The 20,304-nt window shown below is 44.3% G+C and overlaps 1 protein-coding gene, 1 long non-coding RNA gene and 1 other non-coding gene across 3 annotated transcripts in view; 1 reads left to right on the top strand and 2 right to left on the bottom strand.

Moving 5' to 3' along the window:
- Window positions 1-18,908, top strand: part of LOC140426514 (uncharacterized) — a 64,628-nt gene extending 45,720 nt beyond the window's left edge. The window contains exons 4-5 of the long non-coding RNA XR_011948218.1: window positions 18,315-18,434; window positions 18,792-18,908. This is a non-coding gene — a long non-coding RNA (uncharacterized lncRNA). The remainder of the gene's footprint in view (window positions 1-18,314; window positions 18,435-18,791) is intronic.
- dbt (dihydrolipoamide branched chain transacylase E2) overlaps window positions 1-20,304 on the bottom strand; it is a 52,294-nt gene that overhangs the window by 2,688 nt on the left and 29,302 nt on the right. Inside the window, exons 5-9 of the mRNA XM_072511382.1 lie at window positions 18,884-19,011; window positions 12,083-12,311; window positions 11,315-11,481; window positions 10,509-10,586; window positions 208-399 (exon numbers count right to left, since the gene is read on the bottom strand). Coding sequence (XP_072367483.1) covers window positions 208-399; window positions 10,509-10,586; window positions 11,315-11,481; window positions 12,083-12,311; window positions 18,884-19,011 — 794 coding nt within the window. The remainder of the gene's footprint in view (window positions 1-207; window positions 400-10,508; window positions 10,587-11,314; window positions 11,482-12,082; window positions 12,312-18,883; window positions 19,012-20,304) is intronic.
- LOC140427517 (U6 spliceosomal RNA) lies at window positions 14,516-14,622 on the bottom strand. The gene has a single exon (XR_011948539.1). It is a non-coding gene; the product is annotated as a U6 spliceosomal RNA (small nuclear RNA).

Raw genomic sequence — 20,304 nt, 5'->3', positions numbered from 1 at the left:
TGATGGCAGCTGAAGGTGGAAAGACCTGGAGAAATTATAGTCATAGTTCTTACAAAAACAATAACCATTTTTGTACTTTCGATATCTGACAGAAATATGGCATTAATGAATTGAATTACAACCCCAAGTATTAGTGGTGGATCATCAGAAAACAACTCAAAGGCAAAGACATGGGAAACTGCAGTGATGTAACTGCACTTTACTGACCGAGCCAATATTGGAGAGAGTGAACGTCCCTCCAGTGAGATCATTTGTCCCCAGCTGATTGGCAGAGCCCAAAGTCTGTAGTCGGTTTAATTCTGCTGCAACCTCAAAGACACTAAGAACTTGTATATTCTTAACAACTGGAACAATCAGCCCTTGCTGCGTATCCATAGCGATGCCAATGTTGTGGGAAGCCTGGTCAAAAAATACAATTGTTAGAAGCAAATTAGGATTAAATATTTGCAAAATTACACACAGGAAATGGGAGGCCACTCATTCTACTACAGCTGTCAATATCTTCTTCATCACTAGTAATAATTTGCTATTAATATTAAATATTTCAGCATCAAAAAGTTCTGATCAATAATTTCTGTTCCCTTGTGTCAGGCCCCCACACTTTAGCAGATGCAGTCCAGGAGTGAATGCTTTTGTTGGGACTGGTACCTTTGCTCCCAAGAACAAAATGGCACCTCACTGGATTGACCCATTCAAGCATAACAAATAAATTATCATGCTGCATTTATACTACAGACCACATTCTGAATGTAGTTTTGCACCAAATGCAGCTCCAGTTCATGTAGGTACAGCCCATTCTAAAAAGGAAACTCATATGGGTTACAGATCTGAAATACAAACAAAAGGCTGGACGTGCAAAATGTTGATGAACATGGAGAAGAAAGGTAGCACAGTGGCACAGTGGGTTATCACTGCTGCCTCGCGGCGCCGAGGTCCCATGTTCGATCCCGGCCCTGGGCCACTGTCCGTGTGGAGTTTGCACATTCTCCCCGTGTTTGCGTGGGTTTCGCCCCCACAACCCAAAGATGTGCAGGCTAGGTGGATTGGCCACGCTAAATTGCCCCTTAATTGGAAAAAATGAATTGGGTACTCTAAATTTATTAAATAAAACATGGAGAAGAGAAAGATAGATTAACATTTTATGAATAATTACGCTCTCCGTATGTGAAAATATACTGCAGGACAGTTTCTAAGCAAGCAAATCCATATTGATAACAACTGTAACATCAATAAAGCTGAAAACAGTGACCTTTATCCGAGGTCCAGTGCCGTCCCCAGTGACTTTGCAGGAGCATTGTTACTGAGCTGGCTTTGACAAAGTATGTGTGGACACTGAAGCTCTTCAGTTATTAGATCCTAGTAAATCATCTCCCATGGCCAGCTGCATTGGATTGGTCTTGCCAACTGACAAACATTTGTCAGAAACAAAGTCTTTCAGTGCTTTGTCAACATCAGAACTGTTGTGCCATCAACTTCAGAACTTACTAATGGCAGTGTTATCCTAGTGGCTATTTCTCATGCCTTAACAGGCACTTAATTTTTTTTGAATGGATGGTGAGGAGGGAAAACGTAGCTGATTTAAGCCACTTGGCCCATCGTGTCTGGTCCACCATTCAATCATGGCTGATATTTTTCTCATCCCCATTCTCCTGCTTTCTCCCCATAACCCCTGATCCCCTTATTAATCAAAAACCTATCTCGGTTTTAAAGACACTCAGTGATTTGGCCTCCACAGCCTTCTGCGGCAAAGAGTTCCACAGATTCACCACCCTCTGGCTGAAGAAACTCCTCCTCATCTCGGTTTTAAAGGATCGTCCCTTTAGTCTGAGATGGTGTCCTCTGGTTCTAGTTTTTCCGACAAGTAGAAACATCCTCTCCACGTCCACTCTAACCAGGTCTCGCAGTATCCTGCAAGTTTCAATTAGATCCCCCTTATCTTTCTAAACTCCAATGAATACAGACCCAGAGTTGTCCTCAACCGTTCCTCATACTGGGGCTGGTTTAGCACAGTGGGCTAAATAGCTGGCTTGTAATGTAGAACAATGCCAGCAGCGCGGGTTCAATTCCCGTACCAGCCTCCACGAATAGGCGCCGGAATGTGTCGACTAGGGGCTTTTCACAGTAACTTCATTGAAGCCTACTTGTGACAATGAGCGATTATTATTATACGACAAGCTCTTCATTCCAGGAATTATTCTTGTGAACCTCCTCTAGACCCTTTCCATGGCCAGCACATCCTTCTTTAAATATGGGGCCCAAAACTGCTCACAATACTCCAAATGGTATATGACCAGAGCCATATATGAATGCCAACATTGCATTTGCCTTCCTAACTGCCAACTGAACCTGCACGTTAACCAAGAGAGAATCCTGAACTAGGACTCCTAAATCCCTTTGTCCTTCTGATTTCTGAAGCATTTCCCCATTTAGAAAATAGTCTATGCCTCCATTTCTCCTTCCAACGTGCATCACCGTATACTTTTCCACATTGTATTCCATCTGCCACTTCTTTGCCCACTCTCCCAATCTGTCCAAGTCCTTCTGCAGACCCCTTGCTTCCTCAATACTACCTGTCCCTCTACATATCTTTGTATTAACTGCACACTTAACAGCAGTGCCTTCAGTTCCTTCTTCCAAATCATTAAATTATATTGTGAAAAGTTGTGGGCCCAGCATTGACCCCTGAGGCACACCACTAGTCACCGGCTGCCATCCTGAAAAAGACCCCTTTACCCCCACTCTCTGCCTTCTGTCAGTCAACCAATCCTCTATCCATGCCAGGATCTTACTCTTAACACCACGGGCTCTTAACTTACTTAACAGTCTCCGATGCGGCACCTTGTCAAAGACTTTCTGGAAATCTAAATAAATCATGTTCACTAGTTCTCCTTTGTTTAACTTCCTTGTTAGAACTTCAACAGATTAGTCAGACATGACCTCCCCTTGACGAAGCCATGCTGACTCAGTCCTATTTTATCATGCACTTCCAAGTACTCCGCGATCTTTAATAATGGACTCTAAAATCTTGCCAATGACCGAAGTCAGACTAACCGGCCTAGAATTTCCTGTCTTCTGCCTGCCTCCCTTCTTTTTTTTTAATATAAATTTAGAGTACCCAATTCATTTTTCCCCAAGTAAAGGGCAATTTAGCGTGTTCAATCCACCTACCTTGCACATCTTTGGGTTGTGGGGGCGAAACCCACGCAAACATGGGGAGAATGTGCAAACTCCACACAGACAGTGACCCAGAGCCGGGATCGAACCTGGGACCTCGGCGCTGTCTGACTGCAGTGCTACCACTGCACCACCGTGCTGCCCTGCCTTCCTCCCTTCTTAGACAGCGGTGTTACATTATCCACTTTCCAGTTCTCTGGGACTCTCCCTGCCTCCAGTGATTCCTGAAAGCTCATCACCAATGCCTCCACAATATCCTCAGCTATCTCCCTCAGAGCTCAGGGGTGTAGTCCATCCAGTCAAGGTAATTTATCCACCTTCAGACCTTTCAGTTTCCCCAGAACCATCTCCTCAGTGAAAGCCCTATCTGTGCCCCCTGATTCTCCTGGAGCTCTGGCATCCCACTGGTGTCTTCCACCGTGACGTTTGATGCAAAATAACAATTCAGTTCCTCTGCCATTTCTTTGTTTCCTATTATTACTTATTCAGCCTCATTTTCCAGTGGGGTCCAATGTCTATTTTTGCCTCTCTCTTCCCTTTTATAAATTGAAAAAAACTCTTCCTATCTTCCTTTATATTTCTAGCTAACTTACACTCATATTTCATCTTATTGATTTTTTTAGTTGTCCTCTGCTCACTTTTAAAGACTTCCCAATCCTCTGGTTTCCCACTAATTCTCAACACTTTTTCGTTTGCTTTAGAGAGGGTGCAGAAGAGATTTACCAGAATGTTGCCTGGTATGGAGGGCATAAGCTATGAGGAGCGATTGAATAAACTCGGTTTGTTCTCACTGGAACGAAGGAGGTTGAGGGGCGACCTGATAGAGGTATACAAAATTATGAGGGGCATAGACAGAGTGGATAGTCAGAGGCTTTTCCCCAGGGTAGAGGGGTCAATTACTAGGGGGCATAGGTTTAAGGTGAGAGGGGCAAAGTTTAGAGTAGATGTACGAGGCAAGTTTTTTACGCAGAGGGTAGTGGGTGCCTGGAACTCACTACCGGAGGAGGTAGTGGAGGCAGGGACGATAGGGACATTTAAGGGGCATCTTGACAAATATATGAATAGGATGGGAATAGAAGGATACGGACCCAGGAAGTGTAGAAGATTGTAGTTTAGTCGGGCAGTATGGTCGGCACGGGCTTGGAGGGCCGAAGGGCCTGTTCCTGTGCTGTACATTTCTTTGTTCTTTGTTCTTTGTTGTTCTATGCTGTCTTTGACTTCCCTCGTCAGCCATGGATGCCTCGTCCTCCCCTTAGCATGTTTCCTCCTCCTTGGGATGAATTTCTGTTGTGCCTCCCGAATAACCCCAAAAAAACCCTGTCATTGCTGTTCCACTGCCTTCCCGGCTAGGCTCCCTTTCCAATCAACTCTGGCCAGCTCCTCCCTCATGTCTTTGCAGTTACTCTTATTTAATTGTAATACTATTATCTCTGATTTCAGCTTCTCCCTCTCAAACTGCAGGGTAAATTCGATCATATTGTGGTCACTGCTCTCTGAGGGTTCCTTCACCTTAAGTTCCCTAACCAAGTCTGCCTCATTACACATCACCAAATCCAGAATTGCCTTCCCTAGTAGGCTCTGCCACAAGCTGCTCCAAAAAAAAATCTTAGACATTCCACAAATTCCTTTTCTTGGGAACCACTACCAACCCGATTTTCCCAGTCCACCTGTATATTGAACTCCCCCCATGATTATTGTAATATTGCCTTTTTTACATGTCTTTTCTATCTCCCGATTTATTTTCTGCCCCACATCCTGACTATTGCTAGGGGGCCTGTACATAACTCCCATCAGGGTTTTTTACCTTTGCGATTCCTCAACTCACCCTCAGAGATTCTATGCCTTCTGATCCTATATCGCTTCTTGCTATCGATTTAACTTAATTCCTTACTAACAATGCAACCCCACCCCCTTAGCCCATCTGCCTGTCCTTTCGATAGTACACAAATCCTTGGATATTTAGATCCCAGCCCTGATCTCCTTGCAGTCACGTCTTTGTGATGCCCAAAACATCGTACCGGCCAATTTCAAGCTCATTTATCTTGTTCCGTATACTGCATGCATTTAGATACAACACCCTCAGTCCTGCTTTGTCATACTTGTCACCTATTTTGCTCTGCCCGAGGTTAGATTACTGCCACCTTCTATACTCTGTTCCACTATGTGGTCTGGAAACTTTACTAAGCTCTCCTGAGCCCTTGGCTCCTTTAACTAGTTGAAAGTCCTTATCCTTAACCTGCACTTCTACCCTCTCCTTTCACTTTGATTTTCTAATTCTCCATAAAACTGAACCCTCCCCCCCACATTTCCACCTTCGATTAGGAGTCACTGGACATCAGTCATGAGCGTGACCTTATTTCACTTTGCCATCCCTCGTGCTGAGGACAATTGCACAACATTCATTAGGTGCAGCTACCATCACGAGCTAGGATCAGTGAAATGAAAATGAAATGAAAGACCAGGAACTGAAGTGGGGACAGTTTAGACAGCATGTGGTGTCACATTTATGTGGAAAGTGATGAGTGTGCTTTTAATTAGGCGAGGCATATCCTTGTATCGACTGTTTAAAATTACATTCATTTTTTCAAGTGAAATACCATTGTCTTTATATTGATTGTGGATTTGATCGCCACTATGTAATTTTTACAAAGTGAAATCTTGTCCCTATATTCCTTCCAGAGTTGTTTGGGAATTCCTTTCTTTTCAAGTTATTGGTCTTTACTAGGATCTAACAATGGTTAATCTCGAGCTCCACATAAAATTCTATAGTACAAGTCAACCAGATACAAACTTCAGACCATACAGAGAATAATCTATTCACAGAAAGTAAGGGCAAAAGAGCCCTCGTCATCACTGTAGGTCACTGAAACACCAGTATAACATTCAGACCATTCTGTAGCAACAGATGCAATCAATAATTGTGTGACTCATCAATAAACTGCAGCACTTAAGGTATATTCTGGACAAACGCTAAAAATCATACAGAGCCTACATTTACTCTCATACTCCAGCAAGCAGCTCTACCCAGAAAGTTGCTATTGCCAAAAATATATATTTAAATTAATCTTTAATCCTCAATTTTAACCATTGGTTACAGGTCGCTTTGGGTATTGGTTAGAAAATGGAGGCAGATGTTATTGATTATATTAATTTTTTTTTTTAAAAAGAGTATATTAGTTTTAAAAACTAATTTTGCTCTTGCCAAGTTGTATAGGTAAATTTTCTTTTTGAAAAATATTATATTGAGGGATTTATATATTTATACAACAAACACAACCATAAAACAAAACATGTGGACAGGATTCGTGGGCCCACCTGCACACCACCCACACTCATCCTCCACCCCTTAATATGTGCCCTGTGGAGCACTTTGAACTGAATAAAGCTAAGCCTTGCACACGACAAGGACGCGTACACCCTCCTCAAAGCTTCCTCCCACACCCCAGCCTCGACCTCCCTCCCCAACTCTTCCTCCCACTTACGCTTCACTACCCCTATTGGGGCTCCCTCCCAATCCATCAACTCCTGGATAATTCCCGACACTTTGCCCTCCCCTACCCGTTTTTGACACCACCTTATCCTGTAGCCTGAGGCGGCAGGTGAGGAAAGGGCGTTACCTGTTTCCGGACAAAATCCCTCATCTGCAAATACCGGAACCCATTCCTGTTGGGTAACTCAAATTCCTCCACCAATCCCCTCAAGCTCGGAAAGCTGCCCCCAATGAGTAGGTCCCAAAACCACTCCTACCTGCCCGTCGCCACTCCCACTACAACCCACCCCTCCAGCTCCCCCAGAGCAAACCTATGATTCCCGCAAATCCGTGCCCAAACCGAGGCCCCCTCCAGCCTCAGGTGCTGCTGCCACTGTCCCCACACGCTCAGGGCTGCCACCACAACCGGGCTTGTGGAGTACCTGGTCGACGAGAACGGTAAAGGCGTCGTCAGCAGTGCCCCAAACCTGTGCCTTTACAAGAGGCTCCCTCCATCTGCTCCCACCACCTAACCATGGCTACATTCGCCGCCCAGTGTTAATTCAACAAGCTTGGGAGAGCTAACCCCCCCCCCCCGCCACCCAGTTCCAGCAGCACCTTCTTCACCTTACCTGCCCAGACAAACCCTCAAATCAATGCATTCACTCTCCCCAAAAAAGCCTTAGGAATGAAGATCTGGAGATTCTGGAACACAAACAAGAACCTCGGGAGGACAGTCATTTTCACCGACTGCACCCATCCGCCAGCGACAGCGGGGGCACATCCCACCTCCTGAAATCCCCCTTCAACTGTTCCACCAAAGAGCCAAATTCAGCTTGTACAACTGTTCCCACCACCGCGCCACCTCAATGCCCAAATACTGAAAGCTCGCCCCCACTACTCGAAACGGCATCTCCCCCAACCTCTTCTTCTGCCCCTTGCTTGAATCAGAAAAACTTTGCTCTTCCCCATATTCAGTTTATATCTCGAAAACCGGCCAAACTCCTCCAATACACCCATAACCCCTCCAATACCTTCCAACGGGTTTGAAATGTGGAGCAGCAGATCGTCCACGTACAACAAGACCCTATGCTCCACCCACCCCTTAATATCCCCTGCCAGTCCCTTGATGCTGTCAGCGCCATTGTCAATGGCTCTATAACCAAGGCAAAGAGCAGTAGGGAGAGTGGGCATCCATGCCTCGTTCCCCAGTGCAGCCTGAAATATTACAAAGTCAACGGTTCAGTCATACATTCGCTCCCGGTGCCCAGCACAACAACTGAACCCAATCTACAAATCCCTGCCCAAACCCAAACTGCCCCAGCACCTCCCACATATAGTCCCACTCCACCTGGTCGAAGGCCTTCTCTGCATCCATGGTGACCACCACCTTCACACCTCGTCCCTCCGGCGGCATCATTAAAACATTCAACAGCCGCCTGATGTTGGTCAACAGATGCCTCCCCTTAACAAATCCCGTCTGGTCCTCCCCCATCATCCTGGCACACAGTCCTCAATCCTTGAGGCCAAGATCTTGGCCAGCAACTTGGCGTCCACATTTAACAGTAAAATTGCCCTGTAGGACCCACACTGCTCCAGATCCTTATCCCTCTTTAAAATTAAGGAGATTGAGGACTGTGATAACGTTTGGGGGGGGGGGGGGGGAGGGGGGAAAGAGAGAGAGAGAGAGAGAGAGAGAGAGAGAGAGAGAGAGAGAGAGAGAGAGAGAGAGAGAGAGAGAGAGAGAGAGAGAGAGAGAGAGAGAGAGAGAGAGAGAGAGAGAGAGAGAGAGAGAGAGAGAGGAGGCGAGGAGCACCCCCGCTCACTCGCCTCATTGAACACCCTTACCAGCAGGGATCCCAAGTCCCCCGAATAGGTTTTGTAGAATTCCACCGGCAACCCGGCCGGGCCCGGGGCCTTGCCCGCCGGCATCGCCCCCCATAACCTTCACCACCTCAACCAGCCCAATGGGGGCTCCCTATCCCTCCACCAGGTCCTCCTCCGCCCTAGGGAACTCCAATCCCTTCAAAAAACGCCTCCCCACTTCGAAAGCTACTCATTTATTTCTCACCCCCCTCATCTTCAGATCCAGTCTGGAATGAAAGACCTGACCTATCCACCCTTTCCTTAGCCTAATCTGATCCCCGATCTTCAGGTGCATTTCCTGTAAGAATGCCACATCCGTCTTTAAGCTCCTCAAAGACACGAACACACGAGCCCTCTTGACCGGTCCATTCAGCCCTCTCACGTTCCATGTGTGATCAGCCTGCGGCTTCCTCATCAGCACCCTGTGCGCCCGGTCCACCTACAGGGGCCGTTCGAAGAACGCCTCTCCCAGCAGCTTCTCCAACATCTTGGCCACATACGAGCCAGCGTCCGCTCCCTCAATGCCCTCTGGCAACCGCACGATCCTCAGGTTCGGTCTCCAGGAGCGGTTCTCCAAATCCTCCACCTTCTCCTGAAGGTGCTTCTCGGTATCTCACATCACCCCCATCTCAGCCGTCAACAAAGCAAGCTGCTCCTCATCACGTCTCCTCCACCTTCTGGATGTCCTGGCTTTGAGGCTCCAACCTCGTCTCCACTCAGTCGATCTCCGGCTTAAGTGGATCCACCATCCTCGCCAGGTCTTCCAGAGACGTCTTCCTCTGCTGGGTGAACTTCTCGTTCAAGAAGTCCACCAGCTGTTCCATAGGCCACTGAGATGTTAGGGCCGGTCCCTTACCCTCCGCCATCTTCCCCTGTGTCGCAGGCAGTTTTTCACTGCAACAGCTCCTTTCGCTCAAAACCACTTCTGGTCCACAAATCCATCCACCGGTGGAACAAAGTCTTCTCCACCAGTCCTGCACTTTTTTCCACTAAAGTATCCACCCCTTAATCGGGGAAAGGTCCAAAAACACCACCACAAGCGGGAGCTATCAAATATGCGACCATTCACACCATGGCCGCCATTGGAAGCCCGCATAGGTATACTCTTAATTCATAAGCATGAACAAGACACCTTCTCAACCTGTACAGATGGTGACACAGATACACAGAGTAGTGCATTTAAAATAAAATGATTAGTAAAAAGCTAAACAAAGAAAAGTACTGCATGTGCAGGAATGGAATTCTAGTGTAAACTCATTGATTTCGCACAACACAACTTAACGAGAATGTTAAACACACAATTTTGAACTATGCAACATTCTGACATTAGAAGTAGTTGAATATAACTAGCTGTATCTTTCTAATCAGATTTCAAGATATTTACATACACATTCAATTTCAAGGATGTACAGTGGATCAGGTACTAGCAATAGACCATTCAGCAAAAGTTAAACAGAGTAGCTATGGATACAAAACTATTTCTGAATGTTTATTTAATCATTAACTTTAAAAGAAAACACATCAACAGGGCCTGGTTAGATTAATTATTTAAGGGATATGTTATCTGATTCAAAAATTATAATCACAATTTCTTCTTCTCTGTGAATGCCGCATATCTGAATACAGATGAAGTTGACGAAGTACAGTACTGAACCTTTGAATTGTTTCCCATTGTTGTTCTACACTTACAAGTAACTGTTCCTTTGTGTAACAAGGCAATACAAGGAACATATTGAAAAAGTACGTACAGATGTGAGCCTGGAATTTAATTCAGCAGATGTTGTTCAGAGGAAATTCCAGTTTCTTTAGATACATATTTTTTGTTCTGAACCAAATCTTGTGATATTAATCCACTGAGTAATAGATGTAATAGCAGTAATCATTTATATTCAGTAATCACTGAAACTATTTAAGGCTTCTGAATAAACAAAATAAACCTACTGTTCTTCTTAATAATCATTTTTAAATTTCATGTGCTGCAGTTATATAATTACCTTACCTTATAAGTTATAAACTGGCAGTTCTCATCCAATGAAGCATTTAGGATAGGATGCCGTAGCAAACCCAATGATGCTGCCTATTGAAATCAAGCATTAAAAAAAAAATCATTACACTTCCTTAAATTTTACAAACCAGTTATTTTTAGGAAAAAGATAAATGAAATGGTTCGTACTTCATAAGGTCGCTCCTTTCATTTTCATTTTTGCCCATTAAAGGCCTAAAGAAAAGTCAGCTGCCCCAATTCACTCATCACTATAAGGGTTTAAACAGTTTGACTGAAGTATCTCTGTGCAGACAGCACAAACATTATTACTAATAACTTTACTCTTTAACCATATTAGAATTGACAAAGTTTGAAATCTTATGTGAAATTGCTCATGCTATTAAAGGGGATATGTTGATCATGGTTTACTGTCAAAGTTTATCATTGTAAATTGCTGTGGCGACCTAACCATATTCTCAACCGTAGGCAATGCCTCAGGCAATATATACAGCTAGCAAGCATATGTAGGAGCAGCAACTCTTGATGGATGGATTGAAAGCAGATAGATAACAGAAATAAAAAAGTAAAAGCAAATATCATGAAACCAAAAGAAAAATAAGACCTATCTTTGCCAAATTAAGTGCATCTTGTGGCTATTCAGCAGTAATGACAGAAGACTTTCATTAAATTGTCGCACACTGTGGATTAAAACACAACTCTGCAACATCCAATTTAAATGACATTTTTGAAAAAGTTTAACATGTTATTTTCAGTTTGACCAAAAAAAAATCAAAGTTCAAAATTATTTTTGTTCTTCCCACCTTTAGAAAGAATGGCATGTAAGAGAGCTTGATCCCGCGTTCTTCAGTCACAGCTTTGAGCTCTTTCCGTAGCTTCACAAGACGGGTTAAATTCACTTCTTCATTGTAGCCAAAATGAGGAATTTTCAGAGCAGCGGACATGGTTTTTACCATAGCCTTCTGGATCCCTGTGGTCAAAAAGTGTCCAAACTATTATGCTTTGCAGATATTCATATACAGAATATTTAAAAAATTAGATAATTCTACTAACTTAGTTCTTCATACATTATAGGTTTACTTGAAAAAAACTTTACATAACTGGCACATTTGCAAATTTTCAGGGCCGAGGTTGATTTACATGGACTGTGGTCTTCAGTTAAACAGGATCTTTGAAAGTACCTTGCATCTTCTGCCCTTCATGTTCTAACAATTTGCCTTTGCCCGCCCACTACTCTGCAGAGAGAATACCTCATTGTTCTGGAACTGGCTGCTTGTAAACTTGCCACAGCAGCTTGTGGCAGATTACCTTCTAACCTTTCTACCCAGAAGAAATGGGAAGGAGAAGAAACTCACAAGCAAATTGTCAATTGTGGCTTTTGAGTATTAGCAGGGTTGAGATTGAGAAGTCCCCATACAGATAATTGTGGATACTTATTCACTTTGTGCATTTTGTGACATAGTAAACTAGTATTCCAATGTATTGTGTCACTGCACCAATCGAGATCATTCACTTTTAAAAAATCATAATTAAACTTTATGTAAAATTTGAAATATTCACAAACGTGGTACCTTTAACTGGTTCAGTTCTATCTTTTTCAGTAAACTCCAAAGTTGGAGCTATTGGTTTAGAAACAGATGGTATCCCTTTAGGCTTAGATAGAATCGGTTCCGGTGGAGGCGGACTTATCTCAGGTGATAGCGGCAAAATAGCCCCGGTTTGTTTAGCCAAGTAGTTTAGTATATCTTCTTTGAGGATTCGTTCATCTTTTCCAGTCCCAACCACTTCACTCAGCTTTATCTGATTAAAGAAGATACTGTATTAAATATTTGTGATTAAGCTGTATGATTAGTCGGTGGTGTTCTAACAGTTGCTGTCACAGAGAGGAGGGACACAAGTTTGATGTTGCTCCATCCCATGCATTCCAGGAAAGTAAGGATAGAAATTGCAGAGGTGCTGGCCATAATTCTCCAATCTTTCCTGGATACACGGGTGGCGCCAAGAATTGGAGGACTGTAAATTTTATGCACAAGGAGGGATAAATCTAGCAACTACAGGCCAGTTATTTTAACTTTGCTCGTGGAGAAGCTTTGAGAGAAAAAAAAATAACAGCCACTTGGAAAAAGAAAGGAAAACCAACAAGGATTTAAGAGCAAATTGCTTTTGATTAACTTGATTGGGTTTTCATGATGGGTTACAGGAGACGGTGGAAGAGACCAATGTAGTTGATCTTTTTTTATATAGACTTTGGATAGGTGCTTGATAAATTGCCATATATTAGGCTTGATATGAAAATTGAAGCCTATGAGATAGTTCGGGCATTGTAAGCATGGAAACAAAACGGGGGCGGCACGATGGTGCAGTGGTTAGCATTGCTGCCTCATGGCACCGAGGCCCCGGGTTCAATCCCGGCCCCGGGTCACTGTCCATGTGGAGTTTGCACATTCTCCCCGTGTCTGTGTGGGTCTCACCCCTATCACCCAAAAATGTGCAGGGTAGGTGGATTGGCCACGCCAAATTGCACCTTAATTGGAAAAAAGGGATTGGGTACTCTAAATTTATTTTTTTTTGAAAGAAAAGAAAAGTATGGAAATAAAACTGGCTAAGGGATGGAAAACAAAAGATCAACTGCATTGGTCTCTTCCACCGTCTCCTGTAACCCATCATGAAAACCCAATCAAGTTAATCAAAAGCAATTTGCTCTTAAATCCTTGTGAATGGATGTTTCTCAGATTAGAGTTAAGGTTTAGTACAAGGACCACTGGTGTTTATGATATTAATGGCTAAGGATACAGGGCATAATTTGCTGATGACAAAACCTGGAAGTAGTAAACAGTAAACAACAACTACTTATATTTATATAGCACTTTCAACAAAAGAAAACATCTCAAGGTGCTACACAGGAGTGTTTGAAAACAAAATTGGACACAGAGTTATGTAAGACAATACTTGGGCAAAAGGGGTAGGTGTTAAAAGAGGAAAACGGTGGGACTTCCGGCGACGGCAGGCGGGAGGCAGCCGCACACTGGAAGGCTCCCGCTAGGGAATAGGAATTTCAGAGTTTTAACGTCCGGTCCCAGGGGCAACGAAGGCTGAAAAGGCTGTAAGAAGGCACAGGGAGGAGAAATGTCTAAGTTTGGGAGAAAAACGGCCGTGAAAAAGGGAGTTAACGGAAGTCCGTCGGGGAGCGAAAAAGTCAGCGCAGGAACTGTAAGGAAAGCAGAGGCTGGAGCATCAGGGGAGACCGCATTGCTCACAGCAGAAGAAATGACCAAGGTGATGGCTGTGGAACTTGAAAAACAGTTCACAAAATACAAAGCAATGAAGGAGATGGGGGTGGTATTGAAAGGGCTGGTGGAGGAGGCGATTGCCCCGGTGAGGGCGGCGGTATCAAGCGCAACGGCAGAGGTGCAGGAGCAAGGTGAGACACTGAAAGAATTCATAGATTATCATAGAATTTACAGTGTAGAAGGGCCCATCGAGTCTGCACCGGCTCTTGGAAAGAGCACCCTACCCAAGGTCAACAGCTCCACCCTATCCCCATAACCCAGTAACCCCACCCAACACTAAGGGCAATTTTGGACACTAAGGGCGAGTTATCATGGCCAATCCACCTAACCTGCACATCTTTGGACTGTGGGAGGAAACCGGAGCACCCGGAGGAAACCCACGCACACACGGGGAGGATGTGCAGACTCCGCACAGACAGTGACCCAAGCTGGAATCGAACCTGGGACCCTGGAGCTGTGAAGCAATTGTGCTATCCACAATGCTACCATGCTGCCGTGCTGATCCTAAGTCTGGATCATCCTTATGGATAGATGTGGATGTACAGCAAAGCTGCTGCCCAGTCTTTGTTTGGTCTCCCTGTGGTTTAGTGGAGGCTGAACCATGAGCTGTGAATACAGATTAGAGTGTGACTTTCAATTTGACAGAGGCTCCACTAAGGCAGAGGTGGACTCCTAATGGTACTGGAGAACTCATGACCCAAGGAGTCATAGAACAAAAATATGGAACGCTTCACGAATCTGCGTGTCATCCTTGCGCAGAGGCCATGCTAATCTTCTCTGTATCGTTCCAATTTTAATATATGTGCTGCCGAAGCGAGCATAATTGGAAGAGGCATTATCGCAGCACAGTGATCAACTCACCTCGATGGGGAAGGAGTTGCGAAGGGTGATAGAGACCAACAAGGGTCTGCGAGACAAAATGGAAGACCTGGAAAACAGATCCAGGCGACAGAATCCGAGGATTGTGGGTCTGCCCTAAGGGGTGGAAGGCCCGAGGCCGACAGAGTATTTTGCCACGATGATGGTGAAGCAGTTGTGGGGGGGGGGGGGGAAAGAGCTATTTTTTGGGGGGGCGGGGGAAGAGAGAGAGAGAGAGAGAGAGAGAGAGAGAGAGAGGAGAGAGAAACGGCGATCCCTCCCGATATGAACTGGATCGGGCTCATTGGTCATGGAGGCCTATACCAAAGGCGATTGAGCTGCCAAGAGTAGTAACTCCGTGTTTCCGTAGATATAGCGTGAAGGAGAAAGTCCTGTGCTGGGCAAAGCAGAAGCGGGTGGTGCAGTGGGCTGGAGCTGGTATACGCATATACCAGGACTTTACGGTGGAGCAGGCGAGGAGGCGGGCTGCCTTCAGCCAGGTGAAGAAGGCGCTGTACATCAGTAAGGTGCAATGCGACATAGTATTATCCATCTAAGTTGAGGGTGACCTACAAATCCAAGGACTTTTATTTTGGGACAGCGGAAGAGTTTGTGAAGGCAGAAGGACTGTGGCAGAATTGAGAAATGGTCGTGCACCGATGTCGCCTCATGTAACTTTATTTTTTTCACTGCGTGTTGGTGTATGTACTAAATGAGTCGACGTTGTATATATTTGGACAAGGGAAGAGAGGGGACTTTCATTTGCAATGATGGTTCCTTGGGACTTATTGCGGGGTTGTGTGCTAAGGAGATGGCTTGGTTTTCCTGGGACCGGGCAAGGGGGAAGGAGACCCGGAAAGGGATTGACATTGTATTCGTTACCATTTACTGTTTGTTGGTGGGGTGTAAATTCTGAAGAAAATGGAAAATAAAAATATTTATTTTAAAAAAGAGGAAAACGGTAGAAGGGTAATGAGGTGGAGGCTATAAAAGGGCATTCCACAGCTTAGAGCATAGACAGCTGAAAGTCACCAATGATGGAGCAATTCAAATTGGGCGACTCATGAGACTTGCATTTGAGGACAGATATCTTAAAGGGCTGCGGAATTGGAGGACGTTGCAGAGATAGGGATGGACGAAGACATGGAGGGATTTGAAAGCAAGGTCGAAAATGTTAAAATCAATCGTTGCTTGGCCAGGAGCCAACGTAGGTCAGGGAGCACATGGAGTGATAGGCCTAACATGGTGTGACTAAGGGCACGGATAGCAGAGTTTTGGAGGACTTCAAATTGACAGAATGTGAGAAGCCAGCCAAAAGTGTCCTGGAATAGTAAAGTCACGAGGTAGCAAAGACATGGATGAGGGCTTCAGCCACAAATTTGCTGAGACAGGAGTGGAATTGGGTGATGGTACAGAGGTGGAAATAGGTAATCTTAGTGGTGGCATGGAAATATGTTCAGAAGTTCATCTCGGAGTCAAATACAACAACTAGGTTATAAACAGTCAGGCTGATTTATTCTTTTTTTTAAAGTATAAATTTAGAGTACCCAATTCATTTTTTCCAATTAAAGGACAATTTGGCCAATCCACCCACCCTGCACTTTTTGTGGGTTGTTGGGGAGAAACCCACGCAAACACGGGGAGAATGTGCAAACTCCACACGGACAGTGACCCAGGGCTGGGATCGAACCTGGGATCTCGGTGCCATGAGGCAGCAGTTCTAACCACTGCCCCACCGTGCTGCCCCAGACTGATTTATTCTTGGTCAGTTGCCAGAGCGGGGTGGTGTTGATAACTAGGAAATGGAGTTTGTACCGGGGACCGAAGATGATGGTTTCAGTTGCAGGAAACATCTGCTTGTGCAGTATGGATGTCGGACCAGCAGTTTAACAATTTAGCAACAGTGAAGTGAGGTAGAGCTGAATGCCATCTCAGTCGATGTGAAAAAGTAGATGTGTTATTTTGGATGATGTTGCATTTAAATAAGACAAAGGGCCATGATTAGACAAAAACAAAGATAGTAACAGACTTCAATAGAACACAAGGCAGGCTGGTGTAATTTTTTTTAAAAATTCATTTACAGGATGATACAGTCCAAAGACGTGCAGGTTAGGTGGATTGGCCATGCTAAATTACCCGTAGTGTCCATAAGGGTTGGGAGGGGTTATTGGGTTGCGGGGATAAGGTGGAAGTGAGGGATTAATGTGGGTCGGTGCAGACTCGATGGGCCGAATGGCCTCCTTCTGCACTGTATGTTCTATGTAATCTATGTATGTAATCTATGATGAAGGCATCACTGGTTCAGCCAGCATTTATTGCCTTTCCCTGAACCGCTGCAGTCCTTGTGTGTAGGTACACCCACAGTGCTGTTAGGGAGGGGGTTCCAGGATGTTGCCCCAGTGACAGTGAAGGAGCGGCGATATATTTCCAAGTCAGGGTGGTGAGTCACTTGAAGGGGAACCTCCAGGTGGTGGGATTCCCAGGCATCTGCTGCTCTTGTCTTTCTAGATGGAAGTGGTCGTGGGTTTGGAAGGTGTTGTCTAAGGAACCTTGGGGAGTTACTGCCGTGCATCTTGTAGATGGTACACACAGATGTCACTGTTCGTCGGTGGTGGAGGGTTTGAATGTTTGTGGAAGGGGGAGCAATGAAGAGGACTGCTTCGTCCTGGATGGTGTTGAGCTTCTCGAGTGTTGTTGGAGCTGCACTCATCCAGCAAGTGGAGAGTATTGCATTGCACTCATGACTTGTGTCTTGCAGATGGTGGACAGGCTTTGGGGGATCAGGAGGCGAGTTACTCACCATAGAATTCCTCGCCTTTGACCTGCCCTGATAGCAGGGTGAATATATTGACAGATAGAAATCAACACTGCAATGTGTGAGGTGATAAACTTTGGTGGGAAGAATGAGGAGAAACAATATAACTTTAAAGAGGATGAGTGTAAAGACAGACATTTTGAGCAGTTTGTGCACAAATCTTTGAGTGTGCAGGACAGGTTAACAAAGCATTTGGGATCCCAGGCTTTATAGAGCCAAGGAGTACAAGATCCAAGAAGTTATCTAAATCTACATAAAACTGTAGTTTGGCCCAACTGGAGTATTATATTCAATTCTGGGCACCCGTGAAGGCGTTGAGAGGTGCAGAAAAGATTTACTCAAATGGTTATATGTGTACAGAAACTAAAGCTATATCGATAGACCGGAGAAGGTGACGTAATTCACCCTAGAGCAGAGAAGGTTAATAAGAAATTTGATAGAGATGTATAAAATCTTGAAAAAGTTCTCAATAGCTGGAGGATCAATAACCAGAGGGCACAGATTTGAAATGATTGACCAAAGAAGCAGAGGCGACATAAAGCAAAGAGTGGGTAAGATTTGGAATGGACTGCTTGATAGGGTGGTGGTTAGAAATTCAAGAGCAACCTTCAAATTGAATTGGATAAATTCTGAAAGGAGAAAGAATTGCCCAGATATGGGGTAAGGGTGGGGAAATGGGTCTAATGGAATAGTTCTTTAAAAGGCAACGGTTTGATGGGCCGAATGTTGTACTCCTCTACGATTCTATGCCATTTAGGGTGTGTATTCTACATGAGAAGAGTACACAGCTGCAATATCATTTCCTTTAGAGATTGTGACCGACTTGATGTATGTTTCCAGAATTTTCTGTGCTAACGAAGCGAGGCTGAACCACAACTCAGGCTGCAATGAAACACCAAGAAACCGTCAACATTCAATGGAATCTAAATGAAGCCAGGAGATTTAATGGCAGCGAGAACTGTAAGTGAACAATGATAACCTGTAAATCACCTTGATTACAGTACAAAAACACCTCAAACAAAAATCAGATAAACCGGACTCTTTGAATAAGAACCTAAACACTATTGTTTGGATCTGTTCTAAGTGCGGTATCTTCTCAAACACTGACACTGCAGCATTTCAAATCTTTCAGCTCCATGGCAACATTTGCAATAAGCTAACATATTTCCATAGGGTCATTTTTCTTCTACAAAGAAGAGCACTGACAGCAAACAACATTGTATGCTTAATATACAACCTTAAATCAAAAACTTTTCTTTTCGTCGTTTCCTAGAAACAGGAATACCTTTCAAAAACAAGTGTGTCTTTTTATTGCAGACACAGATGTGAATTAGCTTTTTAGTGGCTGATAATGGGAGAATGTTAGACAAACAAAGACCAGACCATCAAGAAATTGTCTCAAAACCTACATTGTTCTCCATGGCGAGTCTACGTACAGCTGGTGTTGCCAGTATTTTCTGCCCTTTTATTTCCTGGTGCGTATGTTCCTCGTTCAACACCGCAGGAGCTTCAACAACATCCTGCTCCGGTACAACAGCTGCGGCAGAAGCACAGGGAAGACAATTAAATTAGTTGCTGCTAAAATCATAGAATTATTCAACTTTGATTATTTTCCCTAGCCCATGGACTGATTTGAACAGAGGTCAGTGAAAATATTGAAACACAAAATGCATCTGATGAAGACCATGTCCAGAAAATGGCAAAGTTAGTGTCAGTAAAAATATGAATAAAAGCAAATTGCAAATTTATATTTGTTGTGGTTGTGAATTAAGATTTTCCAGGTGGTACGGTGGCGCAGTGGTTAGCATGGTGCCGAGGACCAGGTTCGATCTCGGCCCCGGGTTAGTGTCCATGTGAAGTTTGTACATTCTCCCTGTGTCTGCGTGGGTCTCACCCCCACAAAACACAGATGCGCAGGGCAGGTGGATTGGTCACGCTAAATTGCCCCTTAAATTAACTTTATAAAAAAAAAGTTTAATAAAAAAAGATTTTCCAGGTTTGTATCATGCCTATGTTGTGCATCAGGTTAGCAACTGTACTTTCACCCTTGGGATATCAACAATTAAAATGGACACCCGCAGCACAGGCTGACATACAAGTTGGAACACTTGGACTTTGGATTTCACAATTTTAAACTGAACAACAGCTGAGTGGCATACCATGTGTAAAAATCACTTTGTTGCAATTGGGTTACAGGGTGCTGTGACGTCGGAGATATCTGTTGGGACAGAATGAAGTCTGGCTTTGGTTCTGTAAATAGCTCTCGAGCTGAAAGTGCTTAAAGGGGAGGGGCAGCACGGTGGTGCAGTGGTAGCACTACAGTTTCACGGTGCCGGGGTCCCAGGTTCGATCCTGGCTCTGGGTCACTGTCCATGTGGAGTTTGCACATTCTCCCCGTGTTTGCGTGGGTTTCACCCTCACAACCCAAAGATATGCAAGGTAGGTGGATTGAACACGCTAAATTGCCCCTTAATTGGAAAAAAATTAATTGGGTACACTAAATTTATAAAAAAATAAAATCAAAAAACCTGTTCCACTCCCCACAATTGGCGCTTTACAAATAAATCCTAAAATTAGCATGCCAAAGCCTCACTGTGCATTTTAAATCTTCCATTTTTATCACAAGTATATTCACCATGTTATGAAAAAGGGAGTTACACAATTTAGTTACAACCACACAAAATGCATGTGAGGACATCAACGGCTCTCTGGCTGTCAGTCTGAAACAAATTTTGTTGATCGAGGCACCAGTACAAGCTACATCAAAACATCAAAGCTTTTGATAGAACGCAACCCGTTCAATTAACTTCTCCTGCCACTCATGAGTAAC

This window comes from Scyliorhinus torazame, chromosome 7 (assembly GCF_047496885.1).
Source record: "Scyliorhinus torazame isolate Kashiwa2021f chromosome 7, sScyTor2.1, whole genome shotgun sequence".
Taxonomy (NCBI): Eukaryota; Metazoa; Chordata; class Chondrichthyes; order Carcharhiniformes; family Scyliorhinidae; genus Scyliorhinus; species Scyliorhinus torazame.
Note: the sequence above shows the minus strand (reverse complement) of the source record. Positions and strands in the feature narration are given on the sequence as shown.